Genomic DNA, 25,590 nt, shown 5'->3' on the forward strand with positions numbered 1-25,590 from the left:
TTTTCCCCTTTTCCTCTTTTCCCTCTTCCCCTCTCCCCCCCCCCCGTCTTTCTTCTCCTCCCCTCCTTCGCTCTGTTTTCCCTTCTATCCTTCTCCTTCATTTCCTCTCCCTTCTTTGTTCCCTCCAATCATGAGGGTAATAAATATAAAACCCTCAATTGATTGTTCATTTATTTATATTTCCCGCTTGATTGATGATGGGTAGGGATTTTTCATCGCCTTGTTTGGAGGGAAAAAATCTAGGTAGGGGGAGAACATAAAATACGCTAATTAAATCCCGCAGAGCTTGATTTTCCTGGTTTCGTCAAAGGGAGTTTTTCTATGCGGGGAGAAAGATCTCTATTGTTATTTTCCTTTCTCCCTGACGCTGAAAGAAAAAACTAGGGTGCCGGAAGCCCAATCGGGTGACTGGGTTCCGAAACTCTAATTTGGAACTCTACATCAGTAAGCCCGACCTGCCCGACACTATAATATAGCATTCCAACAACCTAAATCAGGCGAAGTAACCCAATAAGAGAGTTCTTCCACCGTAACTTGTGGCACTCTGTCACCATTTTTTTTTTTTTTTTTTTTTTTTTTTTTTTTTTTTTTTTTTTCTTGGGGGGGTGGTAAAATTTCCCCCCCTTTTTTTTTTTCAACTTTTTTTTTTTTTTTTTTTTTCTCAGTGGAGTTGGTCAAATTACCTCCCTGTATTATTGTGACACGTTTGATAGAATTTTTGACAACAGTCATCCTGTCAAACACACCGACTCTGTTACTTGACGAGATAACAAGACATGTCAAACAATACATTTTCGTCAGCGTCTCAATGTCTCAATCAGCCCTAACTAGGGTGATTGCTTTGGGCTGACATTTGATTTTGGATACAAATTTTACGAGTGGATGCCCTCCGCACTCAACCTTTGATTTTTCTTTAGCAAGGGAAATTCAGGCTGGTATACTCCCTGTTTTGAAGTCCCCCAGCCAGACTAAGCTGGCCTACTTCCTGTTTAAAGTCCCTCAGCCAGACTAAGCTGGCCTACTTCCTGTTTAAAGTCCCCCAGCCAGGCTAAGTTGGTCTACTCCCAATTTCACCTCCCCCAGACTTCTTCTTGCAGTGCTTATCCGTTCCGGATGTTAGTGACTAGCATGGCGATCTTCACTTTATTTGCAGCTACCTATTCGAAATAGTTCTGTTTATGTTTTTCTAAGCCACTTTCTCAGATTTTGCAGCCAAGACAGTCCCCCAGACAGACAGAAGAATAAAAACTACATGAAACTCCTTTTAAAATGCCCTTTTGCATTTCGACGGATCCCGCGCCTAACACATGCACGTTTGGACGTACAGCGAGCGTTTGACTGACTGTTATTTATGATTCTCGTTTTCGCATAAATCTTGCCGCTCCAATTTCGAGGCGCCCGAAAATAGGGGAAGGGGTTATGAAGTGGGAACCCCTAATATTTTCACGGTGAGATGTTGCTTAATAATTTCGCCCCGGAACACACCTGAGGATTCACGCAAGGAGGCAGACTTGCGCCAAGTCGTTTGTTAACTTCACACCTGTACTCAGTTTTCTCACCTTGGGGGGAAAGAGGAGTTGGGGAGCTTTATTTTGCAGATGGGGGGTTGTTTTTATAGTTTTCTTCTTGTGTTGTACATACTGTTGTAGTACATTACATTGAAATGGGGGTCTTTTCTGACGGAATTCGTGTGTGCGGGGTTTAGTATGTAGGACTATTGCACCTTCTGACGAAATTCCTGTGTGCGGAACTGCGGAGTTTAGTATGTAGGACACCCTACTGTTGTGGTAGGTTATCCTTTTGTCGTTCAAAACTAATTACCTACCTACTTTATTTTAAGGATATGTATGTAGGTATATTGTTTGTGATAATGTTAATTTTGTATTAATGCCGACAATTTACGCTTCCCGGGACGGGATCCGACCGGTACGAATTCGGTAAAGGAAAACCTGTTTTGGGACGGAATCCAGTTTGATTCCGTTGGTTTGTTTGATTTCTTGTCAAAATCTTGTCATTCTTACAAATGGTCTGAATCTTATTTAGGTATTTTAGAAGCTTTCTTGAAAACTTTTGGTGTGAAATTTAGAATTTGTTATACCTTGGTTTCGTCTTCCATGAAGGTACTTTGAGGATGATTTCTTCCCCAAATACATTTGTTTGGCCAGTTGATTTGAAATAATAAAAGTTCAGTTCGCATTCTGGAAATCTGTGTCCTCATTTCTAAAACATAGCGCAGTCGGAAAGTGTAAATTCGCCATCTGGCGACCGTGGACAGGACCCAATCATTCTAAATGGCAGATCTCAAGGTTCTTAAGAAGAAACGATCAGTGTTGAGGACATCACTTGTGAAGACATGCACCTCGTTTGAAGAGGAGCTGCAGGTGTCATCTTCAGATATTGATAAAATCAAAGCTTTGGTTGATGTACTAACCACTCGTTATGAGTCCCTCACAGTGTTGGATCAAGAAATTGGTGATATCCTGTTACAAGAAGATGGTGACATGGATGAAGAACAGGCGAAGATTGATCAATACTCTCTGAAGTATTTTACCTGTTACAACAAAGCTCAGAAGCTATTTGAAGGAGGTGACAGTAAGTCCGCTACCAATGTAAGTGTGAATCCTACTCATAATAATAGCAGTAACCAGTCACAACATAGTTACAAACTACCCCTGTTAAAACTGAAGGAATTTAGCGGTGACTTGGCTGACTGGTTACCATGGTGGGGACATTTTGAAAAAATACATTGTGATGAGACTCTAGAAGACATTGACAAGTTGTCATATTTGACAATGTGTATGACCACAGGGTCACCTGCGCAGCAGTTGGTAGCAAGTTTTCCTGCAACACAGGCTATGTACCCTGAAGTGATTAAAGCCCTAACGGCAAGGTATGGACGTAAGGATTTGTTAGTAGAGTTCTATGTTAGAGAGTTATTGAAACTTGTCATTCAGAACACAGCGTCAAGCAACAAACTTCCTTTAGTAACATTGTATGATAAATTACAATCCCATCTGAGAAATCTAGAATCATTAAAAGTATCCTCAGAGACTTGTGGCCCTTTCCTTCTGCCACTAGTTTCATCATGTTTGTCAGAGGATGTTTTAAAACGGTGGGAGTGCAATTCTATGTCCCGTGCTTTAAATTCTAATGACCAATTACAGAGTTTACTGGATTTCCTGCGTATAGAAGTTGAAGGCTGTCAGAAGTTGGAGCTGGCAAAGACAAGTTTTGGTCTAGGACTGACCACACCAGGGTCTCCAGACAAACCTTCACACTCAAGTAAGAAGCACCAAGACATGTTACCAGGTTACCTAGCACTAGCACAGCTCAAGGTCTGGTGAACACAGTAAAGGGTGAGTTCAAACCAATTTGTTTATTTTGTGAAGAGTCTCACTACTCTACAGAGTGTAAACAAGCTTTGAAAATGTCTCTCAGTCAGAGACAAGATGTGGTTAGAAATAAGAAAGCTTGTTTTGCATGTATGAAGTTTGGACATCAGGTATCCAAGTGCCGGATTAAACATAAGTTGAAGTGTGAGACATGTGGTGGTAAACATTTGAACTTACTTTGTACTACTGAGAAAGTGACACATTCTTTTGTGAGTACCCGAGCTTCAAGTGTGTTGTTGCATACTTTAGTTGTGCAAATTAGAAACAAGAATAGCAAGAAAACCAAACTTGTTAGATTAATGATTGACACAGGCTCTCAGCAGTCATACATATTAGAGCAGACTGCTCAGTCCATGGGATATACCTCTTCAGGTCAAGAGGCTATGAAGCATGCTCTGTTTGGTGGAAGTATAACCAACACTCACATACATAATAAGTACTGTGTAGACATTGAAAACCTTGAAGGTACATTCTTATGCAATTTAGTATTGTTTGGCCAGACTCAAATCTGTTCCCAAATTTCCAGTTTACCCTCAGGTCCCTGGCTGAATGAGCTTAAACAGCATTCCATTGAGTTGAGTGATGTACAACATCCAAGGACAACTATAGACATCCTGATTGGTGCTGATGTTGCCGCCAAGCTCTGGACAGGGAGGAAGTTAGAGTTATCATCTGGACTAGTTGCTATGGAGACATCTCTAGGTTGGACACTCTCAGGCAAGCTACCCAACACAAATGATGACAATACTGATGGTAACGTAGCAATGTTAGTAACTAGTTTGTTAATTAAAGAGGCCAATATTAATGACCTCTGGGAATTAGACACTCTGGGCATTAAGGATCCCACAGAGAAAGTGAATCAAGAGGAATTAGACAGAGCTACACAGGAACATTTTTTGAAAACTGTCAAGATTAATGAGGAGGGCAGGTATGAAGTTAGATTACCTTTCCTTGAAAATCACCCCCCCCTCTCATCTAACTATAAGCTCTCAGAGAAAAGACTAGAATCCACACTCAAAAAACTGAGGTGTAATGGATATGAGGCAGAGTATGGCAAAGTAATAGAAGGTTGGTTAGAAAAGGCAAGGAGGAATTAGATCAGATCATTGAGGAAGTTCTCAGAGTTGCTCGTAAGTACAATATAAAATTCAATCCAACCAAGTTGCAATATCATGTGGAAAGTGTGAAGTACTTGGGTCAAATATTTGATGTTCCGTCAAGCCAGAATAGCAGTTAAAACATAAAACGTTAGTCCTAATCAAACTTGGGAAGAAAAATCGATCAAAACTAAACCGGTTGTTACACCGGATTTTATCAATCACCCAATATTCGCAAGAAAGAATAAAGAAAAAATTACGAAAGATTTGCGAACAACATCAAGCCAGAATAGCAGTTAAAACATAAAACGTTAGTCCTAATCAAACTTGGGAAGAAAAATCGATCAAAATTAAACCGGTTGTTACACCGGATTTTATCAATCACCCAATATTCGCAAGAAAGAATAAAGAAAAAATTACGAAAGATTTGCGAACAACAAAACAAGCACACAATGCAAGAATGTGAACCAGAAATCCAACGTACACATAATTAGGTCAACAAAACTGCGACTCTCCGTGATGAGACAATTCACACAGTTTGCTGAACAAGAAAGGAAAACTGTTACTCAAAGTTATATTGTGTAAACAAACGCTCCATGACCCAATCCCCAATAATGATGACGGATTTCACAAGCTTTTTTTTTATAAATAGGTGTCCAAGTGCGATAATTGAGCTAGACTTCGGGAGACAAGATAGGAACTCCCGCGGCGAGCCAACCAGATGATAAATAGGTGTCCAAGTGCGATAATTGAGCTAGACTTCGGGAGACAAGATAGGAACTCCCGCGGCGAGCCAACCAGATGTTGAACATGAATCAAAACATATACCAAGTTGACCCTGCAGTTCAGTCCTCGCGGAAACCGATTCATACTCGAGAACTTGAGAATTTTATTGTTTTCTAAAAGTTGATCTCGATAGTAAATTTCCTGAATTATTGAACAACTGTAGACAAAAGGTGCATATTGGTCAGCGAAATGACCCCTAGTATCGAATCGAATGTCAAAGATGGTTGATGAATAGTTAATTAAGGCAGATAACATGGGAAAAAGGATAGAGAGTACATATTTCTGGACAAGGTCTTTCTGATGATGGCCATAGTAGTGGTCGAAATATATCAACTCGTCTGTCCTTTTATCTGTAGTCTTGTTTGTTAATGTCTATCAGATAAGGGATAGTCTGTAATCCACACCAGTCAAGTGAAGACCATGTCCAGAAATATGTATGATATAGTACTTGACACATACCTCGAACTCAAAAAAATCATTCTATCTATTCTGACGTCAATATACACCACCAAGTCGACATCGTATTCTCGGTGACTCAAACCCACCCACCACTCAGTCACGGTGAAAATATTTTCATTGAAAACTAATTCATAATTCTCAATGTCATACGAAACGTCAAATGGGGACTCAAATGGGGATCGGGTCGGGGGTTAGGGGGTGCACCCCATTGGCGTATCACACACGAAAAGTCACTTAATATCAATTTGATACTTTTTTTTTCAGCTCTAACTTGGTTTCAATCAGGGACTGGATAATGAAGACTGTGAGAGAATCATTTGAAGATAGAAATGTGCACAAGTGCTATTTTGGAAAATCTAAATGAGTCATTGAAGGTGGGATTTGGACTTTGTGGACCTAACACTCCTAACAGTTCTAACGACCAAAAAGATGACATTTGGAAATGGATTATGATTATGTAAATTACTGTACCTAGTGAATAAAATGGCAAATAAAATTGTTAATTATTTATTAGGGACATATTAGAACAAATGAATTACTTAAAGACTTGAATATGAAAACGAATTACTAAGAATATGTATAATGCAAAAAAGATTTTTACTTGATAGACACCCAGTGAGATGTGAGATACTCCCTCACTGCAGAAGGGTGCTAAATTCATTATACACATAGCATATAATTGTCGAGATATAAAAGCTATTAATAGCCTACAGAGTAGAGAATTAGTTGTAAAAGTCTCAATATGTCTGTATAGTGACAAGTTTAAATTAACTCCGAGTTCAAAATGATGTGAGAATCAAATGATGATGTTTCAAATGCTATTTGCGCTCTAATAGTAAGATAATGTGTTCAACTGTTCAGTGATGACCCGAAAAAGTTTAAAGATTTGGCACAGTTCAACAAAGGGCTATTTGGCTATTAAACCAACTTGATTAACTACAGAAACGGACGAAACTGTCACTGCAGATAATCATCTACAGTTAGAGGAAGTTTTAGAAAAATCATACATTATCAAGTTAGGTCCCAGACAAATCAGACAATATCAAAACTAATGTCCACTGCTCCATTGTTCAATCTAGAATTTCAACCCTAAAGCAGACATCACATACCAACCTCCCAAGATGACGACTTAATAAATTTGATTTATTCCAAACTACAGCAGGGACGGACACAAGACAAACATTTCAATCTCAAATGTCGCCCAATCTAATAGCTTGCTATTTGTCTAGCTTTTTCTAAAAGTTGATCTCGATAGTAAATTTCCTGAATTATTGAACAACTGTAGGCATATTGGTCATCGAAATGACCCCTAGTATCGAATCGAATGTCAAAGATGGTTGATGAATAGTTAATTAAGGCAGATAACATGGGAAAAAGGATAGAGAGAAATTTTTGGGTTGCTACATATATCTTTCCACTTTGAGGCTTTCTAGGAGTTCTTCAGGAAACGCCAATGGCTTTTGGATCAAAGTCTCTAGTCGCTCTTTAAAATACCTTGATATACTTGTACATCAAAACAACCTAACGAAACTACGAAACAATGTAACAAAGTCTTCCCACTTGACACAAGCTCTAGATCGAAGAGGACAGGATTTACCACGAGATGCTGCGGTATTGTGAAATGAACCATTCAATCCACAATCCTCATCTCAAACAGTATTAAATCCTAACGCGCCGCTCCAATCTACCTTTAAAAACATCAATGAAAGGGAAGATGATTCGACTTCCATGCACACAGCTTGCTCAGAATATTTGGCAACTTTTTGTGCAGAAAATCAGAAATTTTGGTGCTTCCGGCGATGGGAGTTTTACGGTAACCCAATAAATTGGGAGACCAAGATCAAGTAGATGTATGAAGGATTGAAGAAAGACGTAGGCAGGGCATCTTGGGAGAAGACACATATCCTAATGGGGATAACTTGAGGATGAAGCCAAGTGCCAACTAGACAAGTTTGGCCTTGACAGTAAGAAAGTAAAGCAAGGAAAGCAAAGAATACAATAAATAATGCCAAGATAAGAGAAAATTACGAATGTTGTCCATGGAAAAGTTATATCGGGCTAAAAGTTAGGAACAAACAGCTAAATGAAACTTGTACATTCTGCCAAATCTTCAAAACTCACACCAGAAAGAGCAACAAATAAGGAAAGTAACAAATAGATAAGAAAACATCTTTCTGAAAAGGCTAAACGGGGGGATAGGAAAGGAAAAGAATTTGATGAATGAGATTCACGCACACAAAAAAGAGAAAAGAAAAGGAAGAGAAGAAATTTCCGAAAGTTTTGTAATCAATTTGAACAGTGGTAGGAATGTCTAATTGCACGTCGTTATTTTATCACTGCCTTATCATCCCCCACTCCACAACACATGGGAATTCCAGGCCCAGCAATTAGGGATTTCGGGATACAAAGCCCAAGTCTGAAAATACACAAAACTTTGAATCTTGGAATTGGAAGCAAATCTGAAGCTTTGTCTTCAAAAGTTGACTACTTTGTTTGTGAGCAATGTACGTTGACTCTTCTTTGAGAGAACTGAATTTGACATGTTCGTTTTTGAACTCCAAGGTCTGAAGTCGCCAACTTTCCTTTGTTATTGCTGTTGGCTGTTGTTACTTGTTTGTTTAATCACTTTTCAGTTTGTAAAAGAGAAAATCAACCCAATTTAAACTATTTAACACATAAAAGACAAAAGTGGACTTTTCTCACTGTCCTATGTACTCTCAACCATTAATCTCGTCAGAAAATTGTCCAGTAGTGCGGCCCTGTCTTTTGTGTACGTTATCGAAAAACGTCTCTAAACGTGGCTCTATTTTTCCCACGAGGGCTGATTGATTCCGGGTGATTATTTCCATGTCTTCATCAAGGCTAGGAAAATTGATTATATCTTTGGACTGTCTTTGTAATGTGTACATATGTATAGGTTCGGAAAATTGATTGTATTTCTTTAGACTCTTTTTATAAGTATACCTACAGTTACTCATTTTGTACCTATAAGTTATAAGTACATTTGGGAAATTGACTATACGATATACGAATATTTTTAGCTGAATTCCCTTCAGGGACGAGCTATTTATTTTCAGGTAAAGTTACAACTATGGGTCGGGGTTGTGGGTCACTAAGAAGCTATTCGCTATGAAAACTCATTGTACTTTTAGACGGTCTTCAAGCCTAGGTTGGGAAAATGGATGTGTTTACAGTGAGCTTTGACTTAGGTAAACTTACCAATACTGATGAAAATTCGAATAAAGTGTTAGCGAATGGAGATGTAAGAAATAAATGATGAAGTATAGATTCCTATGAAATACAAAATACATGAATATTTATCTCTCCTCTATTCACGTGGATTCTGCAATATAATGATGGAGATTCAACGAGCACAAAACACTAGGATCATAAAAAAGATCCAAAGATTTATAGCCAATCAAAGTCAACATTCCAGGGCCTCGATTTTTAATTACTATCATAATAATTGTCAATTATAATAATTACACATATTAATCATGCACAAATAACAGCATCACTCTTCAAAAGTTGACTACTTCGTTTGTGAGCAATGTATGTACGTTGACTCTTCTTTGAGAGAACTGAATTTGACATGTTCGTTTTTGTACTCCAAGGTCTGAAGTCGCCAACTTTCCTTTGTTATTACTGTTGTTACTTGTTTGTTTAATCACTTTTCAGTTTGTAAAAGAGAAAATCAACCCAATTTAAACTATTTAACACATAAAAGACAAAAGTGGACTTTTCTCACTGTCCTATGTACTCTCAACCATTAATCTCCTCAGCAAATTGTCCAGTAGAGCGGCCCTGTCTTTTCTGTACGTTATCGAAAAACATCTCTAAACGTGGCTCTATTTTTCCCACGAGGGCTGATTGATTCCGAGTGATTATTTCAATGTCTTCATCAAGGTTAGGAAAATTGATTGTATATCTTAGACTCTTTTTATACCTATAAGTAGGTACGTTTGGGAAAATGATTATATACGATATACCAGTATTTGTACTTTTTTTTAGACTGCCTTCATGCCTAAGTTTTGGAAAATTGATGTGTTTACGTTAAGCCTCGCCGTGAACTTACCAATACTGATGAAAATTCTAATAACGTGTTAGCGAATGAAGATATAAGAAAACTGTATTCTTTTAAAAAACTCTATTTCATGTATTATGTATCTAAGAATATCTAACATCTATCAAGATTCCTATGAAATACAAAATACATGAATATTTATCTCTCCTCTATTCACGTGGATTCTGCAATATAATGATGGAGATTCAACGAGCCTTTCCACTTTGAGGCTTTCTAGGAGTTCTTCAGGAAACGCCAATGGCTTTTGGATCAAAGCCTCTAGTCGCTCTTTAAAATACCTTGATACTTGTACATCAAAACAACCTAACGAAACTACGAAACAATGTATAACAGTCTTCCCACTTGACACAAGCTCTAGATCGAAGAGGACAGGATTTACCACGAGATGCTGTGGTATTGTGAAATGAACCATTCAATCCACAATCCTCATCTCAAACAGTATTAAATCCTAACGCGCCGCTCCAATCTACCTTTAAAAACATCAATGAAAAGGAAGATGATTCGACTTCCATGCACACAGCTTGCTCAGAATATAAAATAATGCCAAGATAAGAGAAAAATACGAATGTTGTCCATGGAAAAGTTATATCGGGCTAAAAGTTGGGAACAAACAGCTAAATGAAACTTGTACATTCTGCCAAATCTTCAAAACTCACACCAGAAAGAGCAACAAATAAGGAAAGTAACAAATAGATAAGAAAACATCTTTCTGAAAAGGCTAAACGGGGGGATAGGAAAGGAAAAGAATTTGATGAATGAGATTCACTCTGGTGTGAACATCACACGACTTTCTATTACCTTCTCAACTGTAAGTCGGACAGTTCTAAAAGTTTCACCATTCGATTCGGCATACTTCATACCTATAATATTCATGATGTAAGAACTTAAGAGTACCTCAATACCTCATATGATCGGTATAGGTACAGGCACTTTGAGGAGAAGATTGAAAGACCCGTGGTCAAAATGACCCAAAGTTGGTTCAAACAAATTCCACATACTAAGTAGAATACCAACCAATTCAATCATATGGGTATAATGTCCCTTAGGTTTGTGTATACTTTTATACTTGGTTCTGTAATTCTGCACTTATTACCTATTTTGTATGAACGAACATACTTGGCGCGGATATACAATAGACTAGAAAGCTAGATATCCCTTTGAAACTGCTAGAGAAGAACATTCTAAACTTTCCGGAATGAAATTTTCAAAGGGAATTTTTGTTGAGAATTACAAACCGAGAATAAAAATCCCATTTATTTTGGACGATTTATTCCGCCCGAACTGATTCGCCCCCGGAGCTTGGGAGTTCCACAAATATCATCTCCAAATAAACTTATTACCCGCTTCGATAAGTTTTCGCATCCTTTGAGAAAAAGATTTTCTTTTTTCTCAATTTCGAATTATGTTTTAATATGTGGCTTTCATTTAATCTCTCTCTGTTTTCTTCTGTGTATGTGTTCGACTGTGTGTAGATTTGTTAGTTTCACATATTTCTCTACTTTTGTATAGAGATTTTCTTTTTTCTCAATTTCGAATTATGTTTTAATATGTGGCATTCATTTAATCTCTCTCTGTTTTCTTCTGTGTATGTGTTCGACTGTGTGTAGATTTGTTAGTTTCACATATTTCTCTACTTTTGTATACCGATGGAAGGCTTCAGGCAGTTTGCATAATACAAAACTTTGTAAATCTTAAATTCATAAGCATTGTGTTCGTGAGAGAGTAAAACGAAAGCGCCATATTAATACATATTACATAATAAGAAAAAGGCGGGGCCTTTATTATTTCATATTTTTAGGACTTAAAAAATGCAAACATTTTGAAGGGAAAAAAAAATAATACTGTAATAAGTGCTCTATAATAATGGGGTAATTTTCTATCATAAAAAAATATGAAATAAAAAGTATTATTAGATGCTTTGTCCGCAGCTTTTAATAGAGTAAGTGTATCAAAATGAATGAAAGAAGATGAGATTAATCTGTTTTCCTCCATTGACGCGTGTGTAGTGATAATGTACTTTGTACTTGCTTTTCAAGATACAGAAAACCAAAGTACTGAAATTCATAACATGAAATACTTACCTACATACTTAAGTAATTGATGCCGTATTAATAAAATTACTTTTCCGTCAAAACGATAGATATCATTCATTCTACATCATACTCGTAAGATAGTAACATACCTCGCCGTACCTCTACCACCACAATGATCTCAATCCAATTTTATCCCCATTGATAAAATCATGTTGGCAACAAATTAAAACAAGACAAACGTGTATTCTGCATGCAACAATCAAACATTTAATTTGAAACGAGCAAAGTTCTGTGAATCGGACTAGACAAGGAAAGCGTGCAGAGGGTGTGAAGACCCCCTAATGAATGTACAACACAACAACAATAACAAAAGATACAATAGTCCAGCGAGTGAGTGTGTTAGTGTGCCAGAAATCAAATCAAACGTTTTAATTTAACGGTTCAACATAGTTCAAATACCTATCAAACTAAAAAGGTATTAACTAGTACTATTCGTATAATAACAAAATTGAACAAGCTAACTACAATGATCTAATCCTATCTATAAATAATTGTAAACACTGGTAGCAAATTGGTCATAATGATATTATACAGCATGTCACCCGCTAAATGTCAAAGAACACCTCCCAGAAAATATGCATAGTTGTCACCAAGGACTTTTGGAATTAAGATACCTTTACAAGTCACCTTAGAGTTCAATAGTCATGATAAATTAAGACATAAATCAATCTGCTTTGACTGAACTATTGAGGGTCAAACTAATGAATTCACCCCTCTAGCACTGCATGCACATGACACAAGATCTGGAGATGAGGCTCTTCTAATGATTCCTGTACACAGAACGGAATTCTTTGCACGATCGTTCTCAGTTCAGGCAGCAAAACTGTGGAATTCACGCTTTGTCCGCAGCTTTAATAGAGTAAGTGTATCAAAATGAATGAAAGAAGATGAGATTAATCTGTTTTCCTCCATTGACGCGTATGTAGTGATAATGTACTTGCTTTTCAAGATACAGAAAACCAAAGTACTGAAGTTCATAACATGAAATACTTACCTACATACTTAAGTAATTGATGCCGTACTAATAAAATTACTTTTCCGTCAAAACGATAGATATCATTCATTTACTCGTAAGATAGTAACATACCTCGCCGTACCTCTACCACTACAATGATCTAAATCTAAATCCAATTTTATCCCCATTGATAAAATCATGTTTGCAACAAATTAAAACAAGACAAACGTGTATTCTGCATGCAACAATCAAACATTTAATTTGAAACGAGTAAAGTTCTGTGAATCGGACTAGACAAGGAAAGCGTGCAGAGGGTGTGAGCACCCCCTAATGAATGTACAACACAACAACAATAACAAAAGATACAATAGTCCAGTGAATGAGTGTGTTAGTGTGCCAGAAATCAAATCAAACGTTTTAATTTAAGGGTTCAACATAGTTCAAATACCTATCAAACTAAAAAGGTATTGACTAGTACTATTCGTATTATAACAAAATTGAACAGGCTAACTACAATGATCTAATCCTATCTATAAATAATTGTAAACACTGGTAGCAAATTGGGCCATAATGATATTATACAGCATGTCACCAGCTAAATGTCAAAGAACACCTCCCAGAAAATATGCATAGTTGTCACCAAGGACTTTTGGAATTAAGATACCTTTGCAAGTCACCTTAGAGTTCAATAGTCATGATAAATTAAGACAAAAATCAATCGGCTTTGACTGAACTATTGAGACCCAAACTAATGAATTGTGAGGAATTAAGACAAAATTCACTCTGCTTTGACTGAACTATTGTGGGTCAAACTAATTGTGTGAAATTAAGACATTAGATTGAACAATGATAAAAATACCTAGAGGGGGTAAGGGAGAGGATGAGGTAAATGATGTTCCAATTGATGAAGAAAGTATAACAAGCGGGGGTAATGTAGAAGGGTGACTAGAAATTTGAGAGAATCATTTGAAGATGGAAATGAGCACAAGCGCTATATTAGAAGATCTATATAAATGAGTAGGTAATTTAAGGTTGGATGTGGATTTACCAGTTATAACATCCAAAAAGAATAAATTTAGGAATGAATTATGCAAAATATTGAACTAAACTGGTAAATAAAATTGCCAGTTTTTTAATAGGGACATATTAGTACAGAACTAACGGATTACTTGAATATAACGGATTACTTGAATTACTAAAAATATATGAAGCAAAAAAGATTTTTACTTGTTAGACACCCAGTGAGATGTGAGATACTCCCTCACTGCAGAAGGGTGCTAAATTCATTATACACATCGCACATAATTGTCGAGATGCAATACCTCCATATAAAAGCTATTAATAGCCTACCAGAGTAGAGAATTAGTTGTAAAAGTCTCAATATGTCTGTATAGTGACAAGTTTAAATTAACTCCGAGTTCAAAATGATGTGAGAATCAAATGATGATGTTTCAAATGCTATTTGCACTCTAATAGTAAGATAATGTGTTCAACTGTTCAATGATGACCCGAAAAAGTTTAAAGATTTGGCACAGTTCAACAAAGGGCTATTTGACTATTAACTACAGAAACGGACGAAACTGTCACTGCAGATAATCATCTACAGTTAGAGGAATCATACATTATCAAGTTAGGTCCCAGACAAATCAGACAATATCAAAACTAATGTCCACTGCTCCATTGTTCAATCTAGAATTTCAACCCTAAAGCAGACACATACCAACCTCCCAAGATGACGACTTAATAAATTTGAATTATTCCAAACTACAGCAGGGACGGACACAAGACAAACATTTCAATCTCAAATGTCGCCCAATCTAATAGCTTGCTATTTGTCTAGCTGTCATGTAGTGACTGTGACAATGGAGCTAATCCTTGTATCAATGGGATCTGTTTGATCAATGTACGTTCAGACAGGTCTGTTAGGCTACCTGAAGAAAAGAAAGACATCAGCCCGTGTCCCTGTCATATTTCTGTTTGCTTTATTTGTTATAAATATGTTAATGAATATTAATATCAGCATATTAACATGGATCTCTTTTCTTATTCTTCATTGTGTCTCCAGGTTCAACATTAACTTTTATAGCTTTCCGTATTATGAAGAGATGTGATGAAACGAAACGGTTGAGTTCTTCTTCTAGTAAGATGATGGATATAAATTCCTTATTCCTTACCTGCTGTATGCTTTAATGATTGTTCTTTACCTTTTTAAGCCTTTTATGAAATAGATGTTCATGAAATATATCTTCTTAATATAAATGGAAGGTATTTAGTATTGTACGCGCAACGTTCCATTGGAATGTCTTAATTGCTGCAGTAAAGTGTTATAGATATGATGAACAAATATGTAAATGAACGAATACGTGATGTGTTTGAGATGTAATATTAGGAATAGATGTTTTAAGATTTCCAATTCTTGAAGATGTTGTTCCAAATATAGAGATCATAGAATAGGAGAAATGTTTGAAAAGTACAATGGTAATAATGATATGTTTGGAAAATGAGTTCAATGGAACTTATAGATAGATATTGGATAATTACTGTGGAACTACGTATATTGGACCCTCAATAACAACATGCGGATATACAATACCTAGTCGTGCAAAAACATTTTGTACTTGTTGTCGACAAAACTTGTGAGATTCCTGGTAGTATTTCTTGCTGAGATTATCCTTACTTTTCATTTTACTACCTGTATTGACAAATCTGACCCAATTAGAATGGGGAACCAATATCAGTATCGGTAGCATCTAACTCGCTACTAGACATCAATTTATTCTTTTCCACACTTCTTTCCAATAGTAAAACGCCCTATTAGGCTATTTCAATTCCTTTGATTAGTTTAAAGATCTACTATCAAATTTCTTCAACAAGTATAAAAGTAGCTGTTTTGTGAATTATTCATTTGGAATTTTAATTGATTCCAACATCAAACATAAATGTAATTATTGATTCAATAATTGCTTTCTAGAATTTCTTTCCTCACTTTATATCAGTATCGGTAGCATCTAACTCGCTACTAGACATATCAATTTATTCTTTTCCACACTTCTTTCCAATAGTAAAACGCCCTATTACTCCTATTAGGCTATTTCAATTCCTTTATAGAAATTAGTTTAAAGATCTACTATCAAATTTCTTCTTTTTTTAAGAGGTTTGACAGTGGGAACTGTAACTGCTGTGGTCTTATCGTCCCCGAAATCGAAGAGAGAAGAAAGACAGGATAGGAGAAAGCCAGCCGTTCCGAGAACGAACATTATCCCATCAGGATAAAATCCGCCCCGGGCGGGAATCGAACCCGCGGCCTAGCGCTTACAAGGCAGACCCACTACCAACTAAGCTAACTAGGCTGGCTCAAATTTCTTCAACAAGTATAAAAGTAGCTGTTTTGTGAATTGTTCATTTGGAATTTTAATTGATTCCAACATCAAACATAAATGTAATTATTGATTCAATAATTGCTTTCTAGAATTTCTTTCCTCACTTTCGATTGTTAAATTAATGGTCAAGCCTCTTCACTGTCGCCCAGAGGTCAGGTTTAGACATAAAAATACCTATTCCATGTTTCAATTTTAATAATAAATTTCAGGGACAAAAGAGGTCTGACCTTATAAAACAGACAAATAAAATATCCTCAGACCTACTAAGACCTACAGAATTATGAAAGTTATTATCGGAATAGACAGAAAGGTAACAAGACTTGATAGTAGTGTTCTAGGTAACGAGACGTTAAATGAAGAATTAATTTTGAATATAAAGTAGGTACATGTCAGAGGCCTCCGAGTAAGTAAAGTGGTAGACTCCCATTGTGGTGTGGGTGTTAATGAGTTTGCTAAGTTTACTAGGAGAGTTTCACATGATTCAGAAAATCCTCTCTTGTTTTTGCACTCGTAACTGTTGGTAGGTACTCCAACATTTTGTTTAGTTATAATTGCCATTTCAATCATCTATCATCCTAAAATAGGCCAATATTGTATGTTTCTGACAAGAGTTGGAGTGTAGCAAATTCCATGAAGATCTCTGACATTTACAGTCTCATGATTCGAATAAATTGAAGTTTCAATAAAATATGAAAGGATTGAGTTGAAACAGCATTCAAGAGAAATATGCTAACCATGAATTCGCGGTTTGCAGTTGAAAGAATCTGGATAACATTGAGCCTCTCACAGAAAAAGTAGAAAACACCCTATTATTGTCCCTGAATCGTGATATTTAAATGCACGCCAGGTATATTAGGTTAGGCAGAAGATGACAAATATTGACATTAAAACCCTTCGTTTCATATAATTTAAAATAGAATTAATTGAACACCTTATGTACACAGAATAAATAAAAGAGAAGATGCTGACTCTACGTGCATGACGTCATGAGAACAGCACACAACTTGAACAAGTTTTAGGAGAGACAGGTAGACTTTCAGCACCAGAACTGATAGAATAGATTTTGATAAATATGACACACATCGTCAGTTCAACACTCATAAAGAACTCACATATCCCCCACATAATATTATAAAACGTCATCTCTATTTGTATGTATGTAAGTTTGAAGTCTACAAAAGTACAAACAAACACAGGTCTCGTGATGCAGTGTATTACATTGTTTTTTGAATGAGCATACTATTTAGGTATTTAGTGCCTACAAGGAAACGGTAATTGTGTGGAAATACAAGCACGTAAAGTTCAAACGTTAAGAACAAACGGGGAAGTATTTGACCTGGTATTAACAGAAAATTCAGGTAATTTTTCCCCCCAAATTTACATTTATATGTGCTCTAGACTCTAAGAGGAAAGTGCCCCTAGTAAAATATCTCCAATCAAGGAAAGAGTGGGATAAGAAACAGACCTACACGTTCAAGATGTATTGACTCAGGAGTACTTACACCAATAAGTACTCCTGAGGATTTATAATTTTGATCCCATCTCCAGACAAAAATAAAAGACAACTGTGTACGTTTTAAAACTTCTTATTTGTACGGAATCCCACGGATAAAAAAGATTTTACTTTTAATATCTAATTACAGAATATACTCAGAGAGAAGTACTCGGGCGTACAGATATAGCTCTGGCCACTACGAGACCTATAGGGTACATATACTCAGAGAGAAGTACTCGGGCGTACAGATATAGCTCTGGCCACTACGAGACCTATAGGGTATAATTAGAAAATCATAAAAGAATAACCAGTGATTACTTATTCAAAATGGCTACTGAATAATGCTTGGACTGATTATAATATTATAAAGTACTCGCAAACAAAAAGAAATTCCACAGCTATGGGCTATGAGTAGACAAGTTACATCCATAAAAACTTGGGAGCAGAAAAAGTTTAATAGAATGTTGTAATCTCTTGTGGCTCTATAAATAACAATACAAAATATACACAAAACAAACAAGTTTGCATCCAACAGAGGTAAACAGCCAATGGGGAGAAGTGCAATGATTGCTCATAAATAACAATACAAAATATACACAAAACAAACAAGTTTGCATCCAACCAAGGTAAACAGCCAATGGGGAGAAGTGCAATGATTGCTCCGATTCTTCAGAATAAATCAAAAGTTACCACTCTAAATATGCAGAAGACTGCGGAGAACTTGATAGACAACGAAAAACTATTCAATAAGTTATGAGGTAGGTTTCTAAGGAGTGAGTGAGGACTGAGGATAGTAACACTGATAATGATAAATTAATCTAATGAAAAATATAAAATTCAACATTTAACAACACATTTACAAGTGATTAACAATACAATATTCAGAAAAGTTATCTTGTTTTAGTTTTGATCTTGACGAATATTAAGGAGAAGTGGACAAAATTATAAGCAAGCATGCAAACTCAGATTTCGCTAAAACCCCTTTCCAGGCAGTAGTGATTACCTACCAATGCAATATTCAGAAAAGTTATCATATTTTAGTTCTGATCTTGACGAATATTAAGGAGAAGTGGACAAAATTATAAGCAAGCATGCAAACTCAGATTTCGCTAAAACCCCTTTCCAGGCAGTAAGTAAGTTTCTAATATTGCCGTCTGGACTGGAATTGTCCTGTCCGTTTGAAGTAACTTGATGGGAACACTGCGAATCTTACTGCCTAGGAACAGCAGGTTGAAAATCCCACGAGAGGAATAATAGCACAAGAAAAGGGGAAAAGCATAAAAGAAGGCACTCAAACTAAAATTTACCAGTGGCGGTGATGGGGGAAGGAAAAATGGGAACGACTTTTACTTGCCTGACGCACCTGTTTATATTGCTCCTCGTAGCTCCACTAAAATTTACCAGTGGCGGTGATGGGGGAAGGAAAAATGGGAACGACTTTTACTTGCCTGACGCACCTGTTTATATTGCTCCTCTACCACTCTAAATATGCAGAAGGCTGCGGAGAACTTGATAGACAACAGAAAACTACCCAATACCTAAGTTATGAGGTAGGTTTTTAAGGAGTGAGAGAGGATAGTAACACTGATAACAAATTAATCTAAAGAAACAAAAATCAACATTAGACAACACATTCACAAGTGATTACCTACCAATGCAATATTCAGAAAAGTTATCACATATTTTAGTTCTGATTTTGACGAATATTAAGAGAAGTGGACAAAATTATAAGCAAGCATGCAAACTCAGATTTCGCTAAAACCCCTTTCCAGGCAGTAAGTAAGTTTCTAATATTGCCGTCTGGACTGGAATTGTCCTGTCCGTTTGAAGTAACTTGATGGGAACACTGCGAATCTTACTGCCTAGGAACAGCAGGTTGAAAATCCCACGAGAGGAATAATAGCACAAGAAAAGGGGAAAAGCATAAAAGAAGGCACTCAAACTAAAATTTACCAGTGGCGGTGATGGGGGAAGGAAAAATGGGAACGACTTTTACTTGCCTGACGCACCTGTTTATATTGCTCCTCGTAGCTCCACGTCTGTTGGGATGAGTTCGAGGACTCGGATGAATGCGACCCCTCCGAGGAAGTCCGGTGTACGGGGGGGTTCTGATAGGTGCTGGACGGGGGGAGGTAGGCGGGATGGGAGAAGGGGTAGGGCATGGGGAGGGAGAAGGGAGGGGGAGGTACCATCGAGGCGGCACTGAGGCGGTGAGCGTCCGGATGGGAGTGGCGGTCCACGCGGTCCTCGTCCTGGGGAAGAAAATGTCGGGGAGTTAATTACTTGACTTTTGGGAAGATTTTGTAACAAAACACGCGGAGTTTTTCTTGTGTAATCATACGTGAAACCCAGTTTTCCGTAAGAATTATTCAATTCCAGTCCAGGATTCTACAATCTTCAGGCACACTCCATTTGTCAAGGGTCTAGGTTTTCCTTGCCCTTGGGATCCATTTAGTTTGAAGAAACCATTTACTGATGAAAATTTGTAATGGGAATTGGTCTCTAGCTAACTCAGAAATAGGTATATATGCGTAACCTTGTAAAATACGTACGCACAAAGCCTCAATTGAAAGAACTAGAAGGTATCTACACTAGAGTAGGTACATTATGGACCGTACACAAAAACCCCAAAATTGGGTTAGGCAAATACGAATCTACGAAATGTGATGGACAAGATTATTTACCTGTATTTTTTGCAGACTGATATGATGGGAATCACCATCCACACTGTCAGCATCCCCCAAATCTGGATCAGCATCGCTCAAGTCATTGTGAGACTGAAATCAAAAGAAAATTTACAAGTCAGCACACAAGATAACTAAATCATAAACAAGAAAGCAGAAATTGTAAAGCATAACTTGAACACTTTTAAATTACTGGTATCTATACCTCGGATATTTGCGTCAACTTCCGAAATAGTTGTCAACTAGGCGATATGGTATTGCAGATAAAATTTGGTTACTTAATCCCGAATGAGTGAGTAGAAACTCATAAAAAATGTAATTCAGGAAGATATCATTTCTAGGAAATGAGAACCCCTTAAACTGAAATTGCCATCATTGAGGATACCTGCCTCGGGCAATCTTAGTTGTAGCAAAAGGAATGAAGAAGACATTTAAAGAAAGATAGAAAGGGAAACAGGGAGAAAGGAAAGCGAGGAAGAGGGAGAGAGGAAAAGAGGGAGATATGAAGAGAAATGGGAGGGAAAAAGAGAAAGAGGGAGAGAGATAGAAACGGGAGGGAAAGAGGAAAAAGGGAAGAGGGAGAGAAACCAGAGAGAGAGAGAGAGCGAGGGGAAGGTCTGAGCTGAAGAATTTCATTTCAAATGACTCCTTTTATTTTACAAGACTGCAAGGGAAAGGGCGAGGGGAAGGTCTGAGCTGAAGAATTTCATTTCAAATGACTCCTTTTATTTTACAAGACTGCAAGGGAAAGGGAGGAACAGAGAGAAGAGGAAGAGGAAGTGAAGAAGAGACGGAAAAGGGAGGAAGAGAGAGAGAGAGAGAGAGAAGGGATGAAGATAGGGAAAAGGGAGGAAGCGAAAGTAAAGTGAAGAGGAGAGGGGGAAAGGAGGAAGAGAGGGAAAAAGGGAGGAAGGGAGGAAGAGAGGGGAAAAGGGAGGAAGAGAGGGGAAAAGGGAGGAAGATATAAATTGAGAGAGTGCAAGAGGGAGAGAAAAGGGAATAATGCGTGGGAAGTCGTATACACACAAAGGATAATAGAAAACGAAATGATAATGTAAAGTGAAGAGGAGAGGGGGAAAGGAGGAAGAGAGGGTAAAAGGGAGGAAGAGAGAGGAAAAGGGAGGAAGAGAGAGGAAGATAAAAATTGAGAGAGTGCAAGAGGGAGAGAAAAGGGAATAATGCAAGGGAAGAGAGGGTAAAAGGGAGGAAGAGAGAGGAAAAGGGAGGAAGAGAGAGGAAAAGGGAGGAAGAGAGAGGAAAAGGGAGGAAGAGAGAGGAAGATAAAAATTGAGAGAGTGCAAGAGGGAGAGAAAAGGGAATAATGCGTGGGAAGTCGTATACACACAAAGGATAATAGAAAACGAAATGATAACAGTTTCAAGGTGAAATAAAGCAGAACACACAGTTAACCTCAAATGAAGCTGTAGATAAGGTTAACCCTCAAGAATGCTGTGGATTAAATTAACCCTCATGAATGATGTGGATTAAATAAACCCTAATGAATACTGTGGATTAAATAAACCCTCATGAATACCGTGGTTAAACGAAACATTTGGTTTAAACTATGGAATAGAAATATGTAGAAATTGGGGCTTGAACTTGGAGTAGCTAGGAATATTTCCTTATTTATTTATTATTTTTTTTTATCAGGAAGTATTTATTTAGAGATGGTATTCACTATTCCAAAGTTTTAAGATTGGTAAAAGAGGCATCTCCACTAATATTCGTAAACTAGTGGAGATGTTAAGTTTCCCATTATTTCAAAGTTGCTGGCAATAAATGATCGAGGTAGACGATGATCAACATTATTAAATTTTTCGATAAAAAAATGGTGCAAGTGACATCTCCACTAATATGTACTTGTATCAGTGGAGATGTCAAATTAATGTTTCATACATACCTCAACGTTTGTTAAATTAATTTTCAGCAATTTCACGATGGTTGACGAAATATTTTCAGCTTGAACTCTTACTTAGTTTAGTGACAATGATGTTAAGTTTCAAAATAACAATCTAAATAAACCACAAGTACTGATGTAATTATTTACCTGTCTAAACCCACATATCTTCGACTTTACCTCTGACTTGTCTTGTAAACCGGGCCCAATATTTTCAAACCCTTTTCCAAACTGATTTTAGAACTTTTTTGAACCATTAGTATACCAACCTAGCTGTTCCTTTGTAGTATTCGACTGATTTTGTATAGAAATGGAATTTATTTCGTGTCGAGTATGGTGTTCACGTTCGCTTTTTGTACGTCACGTAAGCGTTTGGGATTAATCCTAAAACGAAACACTCAACCATGGATTTCACTTAGACGAAGCCTCTCTATAGGATGTTCAACAAGTTGAAGCTCCCCTTCACAACACGGTGGTAGGAAAGTTCCGCAGATATTTTGTTACTCGCAACACGGTGGTAGAAAAGGTTATTTTGTCACTGACACCAACGGCCGAGGAGAATGAGTAGCGGAATGCAAGCGGCCTTTTACATTCGAGAAAAACAGAAGCTTCGTCTCAAAAACAATGGATCGGCGGCCGGCCTACCGCCGGGGATTACGGCGGCCCAGCTTAGGCGGTTGGGCCGCATTGACCGCCTACCTTCCAATGTGGCCACGCGGGATATTGCGCCTTTCCCTACCTTCCCACCGAACACTTGGGTAAGACTGTAGTCCTTGGTAACTAACTATCTTCCTATTTGGTTGTATGGGAAACGAATACTATTTAACTTTTTGCTATTTTCATTTGTCACTCGCATTTGTCACATGTCACATTCCTGTCACAACATAATTTCCTCATTACGAGGTAAAATTAAACTTCGCGATGGATACCTATTTGGATGAGAGTGATCATCGTACCTTTTTATATTTTTCCGAAGTTACCTACGTTCATTGATGCATTTCTTCCATGTACGTAAGTAATTAAAATAGAAATGTGTTCCCTATTTCCTGTGATTTCTGTTTAATCATGAATCCTTACACGTAAGTAATTAAAATAGAAATGTGTTCCCTATTTCCTGTGATTTCTGTTTAATCATGAATCCTTACTTGGACCTACAGATAGGTAGGTAGTTTTACTCGTAATTGTGTTAAGCTCTCAAGCTTATACTGTCAATACGTAATGGAAAATCTGTTTATCCGTCTTACTTACTACAAACAGCACTAACTACCTAACTAGGGACGTTTAATTCCCTACCTAGTAGTTACGTATTATTCCCCTGATTGGATTTCCCATTTCTCCCCATTTCCGAGAATTTCCCTTTTTTGTTCCATTTCAGTCTAAGCCACTCCGTACATTAAGTCCCACAATCCTCCCTGAGTTTGTGAAGGAAAAAAAAAACTCGCATGGTCTTCCATCAGGAAAATCTAAAAAAATAGGAGAAAATAAACAAAGGCCCGGGAATATTCAATAGGTGGGGCTAGTGGGTACGGGGAGGGGATTTTGTAAAGGATTTGGCATTATGAATGGGGATTAAGCCTAGTGCTTGTAAATTTTTGGCGAAAACCTTCTGCAAAAGGTGATCTATTTTTAAATGACCTTATCTTTTTTTTGCCATTTGAATATGGAAAATTTGAAAATTAAATCCTAAAAATCCTATTCACATTTCAGAAATAACTAGGTGCCTTAAAAAAATTAAACAACTGCTACGAGTACATTAGACTCGTGTGGTCTGTGTCGCAGCATGCATTCTCATCAGATGGGTGAGAAGAGACACAATACTTCCCATTTAAGAGCTGGGTCAAGACGAGAACACCAGAAAGTAGCCGAAATGAAATGACATTCATTCTTAATGAAATCAAGGATGACATTAATATTGTCTGAATGAAAAGCACGAGAAGAGACACAATACTTCCCATTTAAGAGCTGGGTCAACACGAGAACACCAGAAAGTAGCCGAAATGAAATGACATTCATTCTTAATGAAATCAAGGATGACATTAATATTGTCTGGGTACCTGGGTACCTAATATAATTTGTTTACGCTCAGAATTACCTTCAAATTTTTGACACTCTCTGTTTCTTTTTCTTCTTCTTCTTCCTCTCCCTTTCCATCTTCTTCTTCGTCGTCGTCGTCTTCTTCGTCTTCTTCTTCTTCTTCTTCTTCGTCTTCTTCTTCTTCGTCGTCTTCTTCTTCTTCTTCTTCTTCTTCTTCTTCTTCTTCTTCTTCTTCTTCTTCTTCTTATTCATATGAATAATTTGACTGTAGTTTACTCGTGATGGTTGAATACATAGCTAGGCAGCACATACATAAATCGGATAGTTGAATACATGGCTAAAGCAAGCACATACATTACATACATAAATCGTTGTAGTTTTCAAACAATTCAATTCAATTCTTCTTCTTCTTCTTCTTCTTCTTCTTCTTCTTCTTCTTCTTCTTCTTCTTCTTCTTCTTCTTCTTCTTCGTGACACTTTGTATTTATTTACCTATCTAGGCGTGTTGATTTGAAAACTACAACGATTTATGTATGTAATGTATGTGCTTGCTTTAGCCATGTATTCAACTATCCGATTTATGTATGTGCTGCCTAGCTACGTATTCAACCATCACGAGTAAACTACAGTCAAATTATCCATATGAATAAACGTTTTCCATATGGCTATGAATTGAACATATTGTACAAATGGACACACTGTCAATATAGGTTTATCTACACACTATTTACACAAACATGAAAATCATGGCTTTTACTTTTTTGTACGGACAGCAAGGTCAGCAAGTATCAAACAAACAAAACATCATTTTGACAGTTTGTTCAAAATTTAATGTCAACTGATGAAATAAAAGCATTACCCAATAATACCCATGTGCTTTTCATTCAGACAATATTAATGTCATCCTTGATTTCATTAAGAATGAATGTCATTTCATTTCGGCTACTTTCTGGTGTTCTCGTCTTGACCCAGCTCTTAAATGGGAAGTATTGTGTCTCTTCTCACCCATCTGATGAGAATGCATGCTGCGACACAGACCACACGAGTCTAATGTACTCGTAGCAGTTGTTTAATTTTTTTAAGGCACCTAGTTATTTCTGAAATGTGAATAGGATTTTTAGGATTTAATTTTGAAATTTTCCATATTCAAATGGCAAAAAAAAAAAAAAAAAAAAAAAAAAAAAAAGGTCATTTAAAAATAAATCACCTTTTGCAGAAGGTTTTCCCCAAAAAT

The 25,590-nt window shown here is 37.0% G+C and overlaps 3 protein-coding genes across 3 annotated transcripts in view; 2 read left to right on the forward strand and 1 right to left on the reverse strand.

The window, feature by feature from the left end:
- LOC103505854 (protein dead ringer-like) overlaps positions 1-20,801 on the reverse strand; it is a 55,816-nt gene extending 35,015 nt beyond the window's left edge. The window contains exons 1-3 of the mRNA XM_026821076.1: positions 20,796-20,801; positions 20,426-20,518; positions 19,742-19,993 (exon numbers count right to left, since the gene is read on the reverse strand). Coding sequence (XP_026676877.1) covers positions 19,742-19,993; positions 20,426-20,518; positions 20,796-20,801 — 351 coding nt within the window. The remainder of the gene's footprint in view (positions 1-19,741; positions 19,994-20,425; positions 20,519-20,795) is intronic.
- On the forward strand, positions 2,277-3,294 carry LOC103505851. The gene is made up of 2 exons (XM_026821082.1): positions 2,277-2,890; positions 3,165-3,294. Exons 1-2 carry the CDS (start codon positions 2,292-2,294, stop codon positions 3,187-3,189), a joined length of 624 nt encoding a protein of 207 aa, XP_026676883.1. The 5' UTR covers positions 2,277-2,291; the 3' UTR covers positions 3,190-3,294.
- Positions 20,802-22,371: 1,570 nt separating the features above from the next.
- LOC103505857 overlaps positions 22,372-25,590 on the forward strand; it is a 17,024-nt gene continuing 13,805 nt past the window's right edge. The window contains exon 1 of the mRNA XM_017442601.2: positions 22,372-23,080. Within this exon, the coding sequence (XP_017298090.2) occupies positions 22,883-23,080 (198 nt within the window). The 5' untranslated portion in view covers positions 22,372-22,882. The remainder of the gene's footprint in view (positions 23,081-25,590) is intronic.

The sequence above is a fragment of the Diaphorina citri genome, unplaced genomic scaffold, assembly GCF_000475195.1.
Source record: "Diaphorina citri unplaced genomic scaffold, Diaci psyllid genome assembly version 1.1 scaffold200, whole genome shotgun sequence".
Taxonomy (NCBI): Eukaryota; Metazoa; Arthropoda; class Insecta; order Hemiptera; family Psyllidae; genus Diaphorina; species Diaphorina citri.